Genomic DNA, 11,353 nt, shown 5'->3' with positions numbered 1-11,353 from the left:
CAACTCAATTCTATGAGCCATTTTCAAAAACTGAAAGTTAGTTTGACCGGTGTTTGTGGTATGGTTTTCCGAGAGTAAGTTTTTTTCGTTTAAAAGCACAAATGGTTTAAAAAATCCGCAATTTTTAATCGGGTGTGAATTCTGTGTGTAGTTCGTAGTTCATTTCACTAGTTAAAAACCTACTGCAGTCCGGTACTAACGCGTGAGAGTTGCAGCTCGTTAGTCGTCGCGTCATTCTCTGTTTGTGTTGTATAGAAACTCTGTGCTACGTTCGACTATGAATAGAAAAATTAGAAATTTCCAAAATAGCGCAAAATTAGAAGCGACGGAAAAAAAAACGGTTTCATTGTTACCGGAATTAACCTAGGAATTTTGAAGTTTAGAAACTCCGTATGACATCAAATGTGCTTAAAATAAAAAAACATTCGACGTTAATAAAGTGTTCAACAGTTCTGATTGTATGTTAGTACGTGTTAATTATAATAAGAATAATAATAGTTATAATAATAATATAGATATATATATGATTATATTTAAGACAACTATGCGTTGACGCACATACACGGCACTAGCAGGCGCACAGACTGGCATTGGCCGTTTCATCAAATCTTCTATTTCAAATTTTCTAAATCGTGGCATATTACTGAAGTCGTCCTATTTTTTATTTGCCATTTAAGTTACGAAGGGGTCATTCATTTATTACGTAGGCATTAGGGAGGGGGAGTTGTCAGTGCAATTGCGTACTGTAATGCTTAATGTATATGAAAAAATGGCCGATTTTGCGTACAGAGGGGGAGGGGGGTTGAAAATTTCAAATTTTATGCGTACGTAATAAATGAATGATCCCTAAGTGTAAGTCGTCATTCGAAAAAGTCATTAGCATAATGATTGTCCCAACTAATTCAATTCAATTTGATGTATCTTTACTATGATGACTTCAGTCTGTTAGACGAGAAATTGAGAGTGGTATAAAATTGTTGCTTCTTCGCGTGTGTGCGCTGGCGAGTGAGTTCGTTCAATTTTGAATCGATTGGTTTTTAAAACTAGATATAGAGGGCGAAGTAAATGTGTAATTTTATAATAAATCACAAAGTGTGGTGATGATGTTGATGATGACGATGAATAAAGATTAATTGAAGAGTTTATTCTGAGGCGATGAATAGATATTCGATTGAATTTTGAGGTGTTTTTTCTTTTTTTTTCTTATTTTGTATATTTTCTACTAATGATTATAATATGAATATAGATGAATTAAATTGTGACTGTTGGACTGTTAATTAGATTGTGGTTTCTCCTGGTAGAGATGTGTGTTGTGTGGGGATGAGGGAGGGGGAGAGAGGGGTGGGGTACTCAGGAGAATGTGCAGTAGATATTGATATTAAATGCTTTAATATAAATGTATAATTACCGTGTATTAGACTTCAGTATGTTCTCACTCAGCATTGTTACTACTTAATACCTCTCGACTGAAATAAACCAGGCTTAAACTAGACTAGCCACCAGCATCAGCTTACTACTAACACCAGTCTCTAAAGCTCGCCCTTGATAGTTTAAATAATTTGGCACAATATTTCTACTCAAAATTCAAAACAAACTTTGATGATGGATCATGAGCTGTTGGAGGCCAGTTTTACAGTTCTCTATTGAGAATAAACTGTGGAAATGCATGCCCCCTGTTGGACTGGGAAGTGGTAATAAACGCCCCCTGGTGTCTATCGTCGGTCAGGCAGGCAGGCGTGGTAGTAATGATGTATAGTGTTTTGAATACGGGTTGAGTGTGTATTATTATTGAAGTTTTGCTCGGCTGGTGTTTTTAACTGTCTATTTACGATACAGCGTTGTGTATTCAGTGAGTGACATTCATTATTATTAAAATACATATTTAAAAAAAAACAGTGTGTTTTTCTGCATGATTGGTTGAATATGAATGATGTGTAAAACTTCTTCTTGAGTTCTTTTACAAGTAAAAAAAAACAAATAAAACAATTACTGTTGTATTGAAAATGAAAGTGAGCTTTCCTTTCTTTCTATCATCGGTTTCAGGGAACTCTGCCCAGGCTCGTGCCAAGCGAGGGTTCGGGGGCAGCAAACGAGCACCTACAATTTTTGAATTGCCTTCAAAGTCGGTGTCAAAAAATTCGGGTCAAGATTTTTCGATACGATTTTGCGCGTTTTATTTTTCGGAAAGTGGAAAGTAATCAAATCGGAATCCTCAAATGATTTATTCAAGGTACCCGGCTTTTCATATCCAAGATCTGTCCTTTTTTTAATAGGAAAGTTACGCTTTTCACGGTAAAAATGTGCAATTTTCCTCAAAATGGAACTGCCCCTCCAAAAAGCTCGGCACGGGCCTCCAATCATTGGTTCAAGCTAAATTACTACTAATATGCCGGGTCAACTTTCCGTCAGTCCAGGATCCCCAGCCCGAGTGAGCTGAAAAGGGTCAGGATTCCCACAGCGAGCAGAACCCAGTTCGGGGTTAAATTTGACCAAGAACCTCAGTGTTTTATGCTACCACAGAACGCTAGATAAAGACATAACTCGACCGCAATTCATTACATACATACCGGTATATATTATTTATTTACTAGTATATGCTATTATAACATACAGATTAAAACTAATAATTTACAAGCTTCTGTACACATTATGTACAGCACGGTTCTCGAGGCAATTCACGATGTTACAACAGTAACGACAACTAGATGAAAGGTCACTGCTTGACAACAACGAGAACAGACGCAGGTGTCAATCTGCCCACACCTCAAAGTACCCACCCCTCGATACGATCACCTTCTGAACAAACACATTTTTCAAAAAATTCTGTCTAAAAATTGATGACATGACACCCTAATTCATTTTCAAAGAAAACGTCTGGGGCCAGTTGATTTTGGATAGAGTTTTAACCAGTTGACATAGTAACAATTAAAACTATTGTTACTATGATATTTATCTACTGGCCCCAGGGGTACTACTGCCATGGGGTGGCGACGCCTGGACAAACATGTTTTCGGTTAAATGATGAATGTCTTGTCGAACGTCTGAAGGGGTGCGTGTCCAGACAGCAGGCTGATAGTTCACCCAGTCCTGGCAGTGGTTGTCTCGGTAAGGTTCTTGGTGAAGTTGATAGCTGCAAACATGTATACGATATTGCGATACGTGAAATAACGCACTAAGTTAACAATAACAAACATCAGCTGGAATTTCAGCGCGACAATGGGAATGACTTATAGACTAGAAATTCGGTTTATATTTCTTCACTTCGACCATAACGTGATGAATGTTGATCAGTTCTCCGCGAATCGACATGTTCTTAAACGGTGCTTGAGAGAGGACTTTCTGGAAGCGGTGATAATATTGAATCAACTGAGTGAGCGCTCCCTAAAAAAAACGGAACCAAATTTGACTCATTAGTTGGAACATAAAATTGACCGTCGACTTCGGGAATGAGTCCAGGATGCCTTGATAAAATAACCACTACCCCTTATACAGTGGCCAGAACTCACACCTTTTTCCCCTCAAGAGTGAACTTCTACCACCCAAACCTGCCTCCATTGTGAAAGAAATGAGCTTACCTGTAATATTTGAGTTCCATTTTTGAAATTAGTAAATGAAGTCATCACATCCTGGTTGATAATTTCGATCGACTTTTTCCACTCCCCGTTGAAACTGCGCACGAGTTGAGTGACTCTTTCTGTCGTGGGCGCAAAAAAATCAAACAGAAAAAAAAATTGAATCACAATGAACAATCATCAAACATCTACAATTAATGGGGTACCGCTACTTTGGCAATCAATGATTCCACTTATGGCAGGTTCGCTAGTGGTTACTCGGTTACCGCATTTCGATCAAATTCAAGTCAACTTTTCTCATCGGCAAATCGTTTATCGGTTAAACTATACCATACACTCATTGGGGATGCCAATCTTATATATACAGTAGACTCTGCTTACCTCGGAATTCTTGGGACTGCAAAATTTTTTCTGAGGTATGCGATTTCCAATAATGCAATGCAGTAGGCTAGGGATGCGTTTTTGAAAAAATATTGTCGGGACGTGATCAGAATTTCCGAGGTACACGATTTTAGGACTCAATTTATAAAAAAATCATTCTGAGGTATGCGATATTCCGACGTATGCAACTCCGAGCTACTCGGAGATTTTCACTTGTGAAATAATTGCATTAAGAAAAATATTTTAGATTTGTTCGGAGCTATGCAATATTCCGAGGTGTATGACTCCGAGGTATGCGGAGTCTACTGTATATATATATATATATATATATATATATATATATATATATATATATATATATATATATATATATATATATATATATTCAATGCCATGTTCGACAAAATTTCTTTTTTGGAGCCTAAAAATCCAATTCGAAGTTCATTGAAAATGAACTACTGTAATTTTCACTACGTATAATTGAGTGCATTGTTGCGCCATCTGGTGTGTGCCGGAATCCCATTCAATTAATAAATCTTGAAACTCTTACGTTCTTGATGTCGTAAAATGTCGGTGTTCTGTTTCTCTAAAGCGATCTCGCAGTCCTTCACGAACGCGACGATCCCGCCGAAATACGGCGACAAAATCTCCTCGATGAATTCGTGAGTTTTAGCGGCGAGTTGCTCTTTGAATGTTTCCGATTCCTTGCTTTCGTCTTGCGTACGTTCCTGTAAACGGTAAAAATACAGCGTGAGCGTGCGACAAACCGGCCGCAGAGAATCGAATCTCTGAGTCGTGTGGGTTCATCAGTATTCCTGGCTCCAGTTGCACAGTCGTGACTTATGTCCAAAAGTGGTCTTAAATCTTAAGACTGGTCTTAAGTTTTTGGATTGTCTATAGAACTAAGTCGGTCATATACTGGTCTTAAGTCTAAGCCATGACTATGCAACCGGCCCCTGAAGATGACTATCACGTTAAAGTTAAATTGTCGAATGAATAAATTATCAGCTTAAAGGAAACTTTTCGGCCCTCATCTAATTGATTATTCGTGTTGGATTCTCTATTGCAAGGTCCCTACAGAGAATTCAAGGAGTTTACAAGGAGAAAATTTCAAATTTCGAGGACTGTGTGCATCACTTTCATATTCCAATTACTGTAGATTCGCCCTAAATCAATGCTGTTTTTCTCTGGTAAACCATTTAATTCGGTGTAATCAATGTGTATAATAACTAGGCCTTAACCCTAAACATTTTCCAATTGCCAATTTCTCACAATTCAAGGACTTTTGGGTATTTTTCTCTAATTCAAGGATATTCAAGGACGTTTAAAAACATTTTTTGTTTAGAAGGAATTCTCTTCAAGGAATCAAGGAGTCGTAAGGACCCTGTATATGTGCGGTAGGAGTTCAGTTCCAAGACCTTGTTCCATGGTTCTACAGTTCCACAGTTCTTCGTTAAAGTTTTTTGACTCTAGATTTACTGTTTTAGAAAATGAACTTATATATCCGTACCATGATCACTCCTAGCATCATGTCGTAATTATTGATAAGGAAGAGAAGTTGTTCTTTTCTCTGCGGAAATTCACCGGCCATCCGCAAAATGAAATCTTCCACTTCCGACTGAAGTTGACCGAGCAGTCGATTGACCAGTTCGTTCGGACTAGTTTCATTGATAGCCACCAGGGCGGCTGAAAATTCCGCGTACCTGCGAGTGATCTAAAGAGAAATGAATAATTCAAACGTTTATATTGCCACGACCGTTTGAGATTGCTCGTAGCGATTGATACTAACGTAATGAGGTCGCGTATCGATGTGACCTAGTTTCTGAGGGTCACAATCTCTTATACTCTGAATGTTCAATTCCATTATGTACTGAAATCTGGGCAACATCATCTCTAACACAGTCTCCCAATATCTGTAATATACAATACATATACCCGGTAATCAATATCAGGTGATATCTGTTTCATAGAATGTAGGCTGGTTTTATAAACACCAGAATCAACTTTATTTATCCCAACCACAGGGGCTCGTTGTTGAAGTGAGGGGGGTGAATTTTAGATGATCCAATATCCCAGGGTACTATACAAATATGTAAAGAAATAGACCGCAATGTGGTTTTATAAGCTAGACTCAACTTTAACCTAGTCACAGGGGCTCGTAGTTGAAGTGAGGGGGTGAATAGTAGCTTAAGCCCGGCACAGACGAGCGATTTTTACGTGCGATTTCAGTGCGACTGAGAGAAATAGCATGGAAATCGTAGCGACTCGTCGCTCGTCTGCGGGGTCATGCGACTGCGACTGATTTCAGATGATCCAATATCCCGGGGTTCTATATAGTATATGTTAATCAATAGATCGTAATGTGCTTTTGTTTAAGCTAGACTCAACTTTTAACACAGTGGTCCAAAAGTGGTCTTAAATCTTAAGACCGGTCTTAAATCTTAAGACCGGTCTTAAATCTTAAGACCGGTCTTAAGTTGTTAGATTGGCTATAGAACTACGTTGGTCTTAAACTGGTCTTAAATTTAAGTCATGAATATGCAACCGGCCCCCTGATTCTAATTTACGACTTAAAACGGTTAAGTTTGAATTTATGTCCTCGTTGAAAACATGAAGTAACTGATATGAAAAGAACATGTGTCATGTAGTTTTAGATTTCTAGAATAGTTACTCTCGTAGCAGACATGCTTATTAGAGTACTTACTTGTCTAACGCGGGAACCAATCGTTTGTGCATGATGTCACTGTATCTATATATGATGTGCGTGCACAGAAATAATGCAATACAATCGTAACAATCAGTCGTATAGACATCCATATGTTTCTGAAATAACATGAGATTCAATCATGACAATCAGTTGTGTAAACATTCATGTGTTTCTGAAGAGAAGATACAACCTACAGTTAGTGGCTGCAGTCTAAATATCATCGAACTGGTCGTATTTTGGTCAAATGAGTTTCAACAATCAAAATGAGCGTAAGATCAAAACTCTTGTTTCAAAGAACCGAGTCCCGACTGATACAAATAACCTGTTGGAAACCAAGTCCAGAAGCTAGTCCTGATATCTAGTTATTTGGTACAGAACTTTTAGATAGGGATTACTGTTAGTCACAGGAAATAAGGATCAATAGGATTTGGGGGTTTGAGTAAACAGGATCTGTGTGGCAGTGAGGGAAACCAGAAGTAGGTTGCATCACAAGACCCACCAGATACTAGAGAGAGATTAAAGGGACAAAGAGAGTTGAGCTATAGATCTTGTAGGGGTAAGACGTATCTCAGAGAGCCTCAACATTTTTGTAAGAACATATCATCACGAATAAAACATATCGAAATATATCATACTAAGAATGGTGTTTTGTTATGATAATCTAAGGATCTTCAAAGGCAACTACATTTCACGAACGGACCAAGGACATCGAGGATTCCTGCTTGGCAACAAGAATTCCCAGATAAACACAACAGTCCCATTTCCTTCATTCACTTACGAGAAACATCGATAGCGTTTTTCCCATGATGCAGTTGAACAGATCCTGAGCTGCCGAGCCGGACACCATGAAAAAGTCGCTGACAAATAGATATTCACGACAACAGTTGTCGAGCAACGCGTAATGTTGACTTCGGAATAAACTTTCAAACGAAAACTGAAATGAACAAAACACGTGAATATTTCTTCTTTTTTTTATCTCTAAAACCAATCGAAAGATATCGTATAATTTAATCGGAAATCATTTCGTTTTACCTTTTGGTCACTTTTTGAAGACATGTGCGGAACGATGACTTGAGCTTCTAAATCGGCGCCGATTACTTTACCTCGATCTCCTAACGTAAATACCGTCGAGCGATTCTTCAATGTCGGTTTCGAGAACAAACGTTTTTTTTGTACGTCAAAGAAATACAAACGAAAATTACAAACTTTCACTCTGTGGAACTGCGTCCACTTACTTCATCAATTCTTTTATGCAAATTACATAGGGTAATATTAAGAGGACCATGTTTTGAAGTTAAAAATCGTATTTTTAGAAAAGGATATCTCTTTTTGCCGTGTCTTCTACTCCCATCAGATCATCTTTATCAGCCAGTTCATCATACTGTTAACAAACAAATATTTGACTGTGCTGTCAGTAATTGACCGCTTGCGCTGTCTATAATGACAGATTGTGCGATCTATATTCGACTGATTGTGCTGTCTATATTAGAATGATTGCACTGTCTAAAATTGACTGATTGTACTGTCTATAATTGACTGATTGCACTTTCTATATTTGACTGGTTGTGCTGTCTATATTCGACTCATTGTGCTGTCTATGATTGACTGATTGTGCTGTCCATATTCGACTGACCTGTAATTTCATTAAACGACTCGTGTATCCTTTAAAATACGAGTAATAAATTTTGCTCATTGTTTCCACGTATTCATCGCGTATCTCCTTAGCAACGTGACGTTCATTTGCCATCAGAAACTCGTTGAAAAATCTGCAAAATATTCTGCAGTTTTTCAGTCTTCACTTCTACAGCAAATATGTTCTACAGGCTTCACAACTGCTACTTGGTTGTGAACTGTGTCCTGAACTGTGGATCTGTATCTAGACTTACCTGAATTTCAACATCGTATTCTGTGGAACTTGATAGTTTGTCATCGGTTTTCGAAACGAATAAATTTTCTGTAGCAAAAATTCTCGAATTTTCGCGATCGACTGAAATTTAAAACATCGATGAATTTCATTATTTTTGAAATAAATAAAAAATCCTCAATTTTAATGAAACTACAGTAAGAGTAATAGTTACCTTCAGTTTCAGTTTTTCGAGGGTATCTTTAACGTCGTGGCTCGAACGCGAGTCTTTAAACGATTGTTCTTTGACGAAGTTGATTTTATGATTGAGTTCGTGAAGTTGTTCGAGGAATTCTCGGTCAGTGACGGCCGTGTCACAAATTACACTACCGACAAAAAAATACTAATTGAATATAGAAATATTCGACGTTTAGACCACTGGAAAATGGTAGAATTGATTACAAACCTGATCATTGTATCAGGAATCACCATTTCATCGACGAATTGACTTAACTCACCACGAACGGCCTATAAAACATACACATTTATATAATCATACATCAACCAATCTTTAAGAACTCTGGGATAAACGGATATAAGTCGATTAATCGTTTAAAAACCTGTCTATTTTTCAGTTTGATATTCATTGCTACCGACTGTTCTTGTAGGGATTGGATCTCGTGACTGATTGAACCGAGGTCGGCCTGGAAACTGTTCAACATCTCTTCCATTGTCTGTAACAATCAGGAAAAAATTAAACTGAGGATCATGAGAGAAATATTTCCACTCTCAACATCGAACTGAGGATCAGAGAGAAATATTTCCACTATCAACATCAAACTGAGGATCAGAGAGAAATATTTCCACTATCAACATCAAACTGAGGATCAGAGAGAAATATTTCCACTATCAACATCAAACTGAGGATCAGAGAGAAATATTTCCACTATCAACATCAAACTGAGGATCAGAGAGAAATATTTCCACTATCAACATCAAACTGAGGATCAGAGAGAAATATTTCCACTCTCAACATCAAACTGAGGATCAGAGAGAAATATTTCCACTATCAACATCAAACTGAGGATCAGAGAGAAATATTTCCACTCTCAACATCAAACTGAGGATCAGAGAGAAATATTTCCACTATCAACATCAAACTGGGGATCAGAGAGAAATATTATCACTCTCAACATCAAACTGAGGACCAGAGAGAAATATTTCCACTATCAACATCAAACTGGGGATCAGAGAGAAATATTTTCACTCTCAACATCAAACTGAGGATCAGAGAAAAATATTTCCACTCTCAACATCGAACTGAGGATCAGAGAGAAATATTTTCACTCTCAACATCGAACTGAGGATCAGAGAGAAATATTTCCACTCTCAACATCGAACTGAGGATCAGAGAGAAATATTTCCACTCTCCACATCAAACTGAGGAACAGAGAGAAATATTTCCACTCTCAACATCAAACTGAGGATCAGAGAGAAATATTTCCACTCTCAACATCGAACTGAAGATCAGAGAGAAATATTTCCACTCTCAACATCGAACTGAGGATCAGAGAGAAATATTTCCACTATCAACATCAAACTGAGGATCAGAGAGAAATATTTCCACTCTCAACATCGAACTGAGGATCAGAGAGAAATATTTCCGCTCTCAACATCAAACTGAGGATCAGAGAGAAATATTTCCACTCTTTCTGAGCGACGATTTTATGAAACAAACCTCTAGAATGTTGTCACATGACGCGATTTGTTTATGAAGATTTGCGATATTTCCACTTTCTTTAATATCTACAAAATCGAATTAAGGAATTTTCCGAACTTTTTCAGGTTGTTCTTAATAGTTTCATATCAAAATGATTTAAAAAAAGATACAATCTTGTATCGATGCATTTTCAACGTCTAATAATTCCGATTCTATTTGTCTCGAGTACTGACGTAAATCGACGCCCTGAAAAAATAAATCCGCAAATATTTGAACAATGAAACAAATTTTTCTTTAAAATCTTATCATGCACTAAGGCAACATGGAACGCAAGTCTGCATGTAGTCAGTAACCTGTCTGTGGTTTAGTTTCACGATTCGATATTTTCATTTTCATTCAACCCCAAGTGTTGGTTATTCTACAAGCCCATCCGATTATAAAAGCTTCGCTCCAATGATTAGGTAACTAACTAGTCTGCATGGACCAAGAGCAGAGGGCAACAGTCGTCTCCTCGATGGTCCCAGCAGTTAGCAAAATTTTGCTACGATACACTTACGAATGTTTCGTCATACCGTCGTATCAGAAATGATTGAATCCGGATACAATCTTTTTACTCACAGATTCTAAAGCTTCTTTTACGAGTTCATCTTCTAAATTCTCTTGAATGTGAACTGTTGACAAAGGAGAACATAACATCAAAGATTTGATTACCTTATTAAATTTACGTAAAATGTATTTCCATCAACAGAAACAGTGACACTGACAGCACGGAGTCGACTTACCATCAACTTCATCGAGAAGGAAATCCTGAGAAGTCAGATCCAATTCACCGAGATTAAAATTGTCAGCATTTAACACCTGAAAATAGTAGAAAACAAGGATGAAAAATTCCCTCACCCTCAGCAAAGCGGAGTAAACACAGACCAGGCTTCAACGCCGACTAATTGAATTTTAATTACTTTAATCATAATGAATCTTTACAAAACTCGTTTCGATTAAAGATTGAAGTTTGTTTTAATAAAATAACAAAACAGTTTAATTTTCTGATGAAGCGATGACAAATTAACAGTAAATATACAACTAACTTACATCCGCAACGGCCGAGCTGTCAACGTCCGCCATGATGGATT

The 11,353-nt window shown here is 37.5% G+C and overlaps 1 protein-coding gene across 1 annotated transcript; it reads right to left on the bottom strand.

Moving 5' to 3' along the window:
• Positions 1-2,571: 2,571 nt before the first annotated feature.
• On the bottom strand, positions 2,572-11,338 carry LOC141908028 (vacuolar protein sorting-associated protein 52 homolog). Its single transcript, XM_074797808.1, has 19 exons — positions 11,313-11,338; positions 11,006-11,081; positions 10,842-10,894; positions 10,394-10,469; positions 10,242-10,309; positions 9,124-9,237; positions 8,970-9,031; positions 8,739-8,889; positions 8,547-8,647; positions 8,294-8,426; positions 7,984-8,041; positions 7,693-7,823; positions 7,439-7,594; positions 6,658-6,776; positions 5,743-5,866; positions 5,464-5,667; positions 4,504-4,681; positions 3,576-3,694; positions 2,572-3,381 (listed from the first exon to the last, which is right to left on the bottom strand). The coding sequence occupies exons 6-19, from the start codon at positions 9,232-9,234 to the stop codon at positions 3,235-3,237; spliced, it is 1,794 nt and encodes a 597-aa protein (XP_074653909.1). The 5' UTR covers positions 9,235-9,237; positions 10,242-10,309; positions 10,394-10,469; positions 10,842-10,894; positions 11,006-11,081; positions 11,313-11,338; the 3' UTR covers positions 2,572-3,234.
• Between the last annotated feature and the right edge of the window lie 15 nt (positions 11,339-11,353).

This window comes from Tubulanus polymorphus, chromosome 7 (genome assembly GCF_964204645.1).
Source record: "Tubulanus polymorphus chromosome 7, tnTubPoly1.2, whole genome shotgun sequence".
Classification (NCBI taxonomy): Eukaryota; Metazoa; Nemertea; class Palaeonemertea; order Tubulaniformes; family Tubulanidae; genus Tubulanus; species Tubulanus polymorphus.
This window is presented reverse-complemented; position numbering and strand designations above follow the sequence as displayed.